The sequence below is a fragment of the Cottoperca gobio genome, unplaced genomic scaffold, assembly GCF_900634415.1.
Source record: "Cottoperca gobio unplaced genomic scaffold, fCotGob3.1 fCotGob3_313arrow_ctg1, whole genome shotgun sequence".
Taxonomy (NCBI): domain Eukaryota; kingdom Metazoa; phylum Chordata; class Actinopteri; order Perciformes; family Bovichtidae; genus Cottoperca; species Cottoperca gobio.
In genome coordinates, this window is record NW_021166922.1 from 2,719 (window position 1) to 5,000 (window position 2,282).

The 2,282-nt window shown below is 37.4% G+C and overlaps 1 protein-coding gene across 2 annotated transcripts in view; it reads right to left on the bottom strand.

Annotated features, from left to right (window-relative positions):
* Nucleotides 1–467: 467 nt before the first annotated feature.
* LOC115005517 (transcription elongation factor A protein 2-like) overlaps nt 468–2,282 on the bottom strand; it is a 7,863-nt gene continuing 6,048 nt past the window's right edge. For both annotated transcript variants that reach the window (XM_029427365.1, XM_029427363.1), the window contains exons 9-10: nt 1,962–2,033; nt 468–883 (exon numbers count right to left, since the gene is read on the bottom strand). In XM_029427365.1, the coding sequence (XP_029283225.1) occupies nt 875–883; nt 1,962–2,033 (81 nt within the window). In that variant the 3' untranslated portion in view covers nt 468–874. The remainder of the gene's footprint in view (nt 884–1,961; nt 2,034–2,282) is intronic.

Consider the following 2,282-nt stretch of genomic DNA (forward strand, 5'->3'; position numbering starts at 1 on the left):
CTCGACGTTGTCTTTCAGATATGATTTCACACGGTTTGTTCTCACACAAACCGTGACGTAACAAAATATTGTAAAAATCTCAAATGAGAGAGAATCACATCAGTCTCTCTCTCTCTCTCTCTCTCAACAAACACAACAGGAGCTTTCTCTGCGCTGCTTTCTCACCACCTCTGTCAACACGCTCACACTCCCAGCGCCGACTCAGGTTCACCCTTCAGTCAGTTTGGATTCATTTAACTTATTTCCTTACATCTGGTCCAGTGAAATGAACGGTTTATAATTCTACTTTACTCTCACAGTTGAATGTTTGTATTTCTATATAGATTTATTTTTTCAAAACACAAAGAAAATGTAATCCCTTATCTATAAAAATGAAAGAATTATGACCCAAGACATACACAGCAAGACAACGACACTTCATAAAATATGTGAAAAAGCAGTAGAGATATTTAAAGAGGACACTGCAGTGATGTGGTCTTAATCCAAGAGCAACTTTAATACAAATGTTAAGGGAGAAATATTGTGGCAGCACAACATGGTAAAGAAAGTCCCATCCGCTGTGTCCACAAGGCATACATGTGACTTCAATCTGGTTTAAAGCTTCATCTAGCGTAAAGAAATAAACTCTATACGTGCTCCATACAAAACAAATTCAACCATATATACAACGTGAACTGGCATATTCTTCTCTAAATATATTACAGCTTTTACTTTCATATATATATATAAAGAAATTATACAAAATAAAACTAAATTCATTTTTTAAATCCAGAAATTATACAAAATAAAACTAAATTCATTTTTTAAATCCAAATTGAAATCAAATCCACTTTCAGTTCGCTTCATGATAGAATAATATACACACATGTCCTCTTCAGCAGAACTGGAAGACAGAAAGAAAAGATCGTTATTAAAGATTCATTCAAGAACCATTAAAGTACTTTTCATTTTAATTATGCATCACATTTAAACACATAACATTTGATTCATTCTGCTGAACAATGCACCATGCGCTCTCTCACCAGCCGAGATACAGTAGGTCTTTAAGTCTGTTACCATAACTGTGCTTCTTAATTCTGCGTGTTGTTGGGTTAAAACGTTGAACCTGCAAAAGGTTTCCCATCCGCCATGAAAATAATACAAATATTGCGCCAGGTCTTCAGTTAAACTAAAACAAGTTGTTACTTGTTACTCCAGAACCAAATTACATCAAATAAACATTTTCTAGAACGTTCTAGAAACGTTTCTAAAGAAGCTTTAATAAACTGAATAAAATGTCCGAGCCGCCGGACACGTTTCAGAAATAACAACAACACACACTTCCCACAAACGTCAGCTTCTCAAATGTGTGGCTTCACCTTGACCTAGAGCCAGGAGCTAAATAAAAGGAGGGAGGGGCCGGAAAAACTACAAGGGGAGGGAGGAAGGAGGGAAAATGTGGAGAGGCATGAGAGAGGGAGGAGGGTGAAAAGGACAGAGGGAAGATATGAGATGTAAACAGGTGGGGGGGGGGTGGGGGGGGGGGGGATCTACCTGAACGGATCTACCTGAAGGTGAGACGAGAGGAGGAGGAACAAGCGGGTCTCTGCTGCCATCTAGTGGTGAGAGTCTGGTACTGACACTCAGCTGACCCGCTTCATTTTCCTCTTTCAGTTCACAGATTGTATTATATATATATATATATTTATTATATATTATATATATTTATTATATATTATATATATTTATTATATATTATATATATTTATTATATATTATATATATTTCATGTTTCCTTACTGATAGTAACATTGACACCTTAATTGTAAACATTAAGTTTGTTTTTAGAGGTTATTTCTTGTTGTGAGTCACATGTATTTCATACAGTACACACATGCAGGAAATGCTGTATGTTTTTATTTCCCCCCCCTCCACCCTCCTCTGTATGTTTATGTATTTATTAGGATTTATTGTTTCTTTACCTTCCATCGGTTGCCGCAGCTGTTACACAACACAAAGGTGGTCATGGGCTCATCAGCACTGCGGATCTGCACCTATAACACACACACACACACACACACACACACACACACACACACACACACACACACACACACACACACACACACACACACACACACACACACACACACACACACACACACACACACACACACACACACATCACACTAAACAGAGCACTGCTTTCACACTTTGCTACATTCCTGCTTATTACCGAACATTTGCCTCAAAATAAAACTTGAAATAAGGTTCTTCTTCAGTGCATTCTCGTTTCTTCTCTC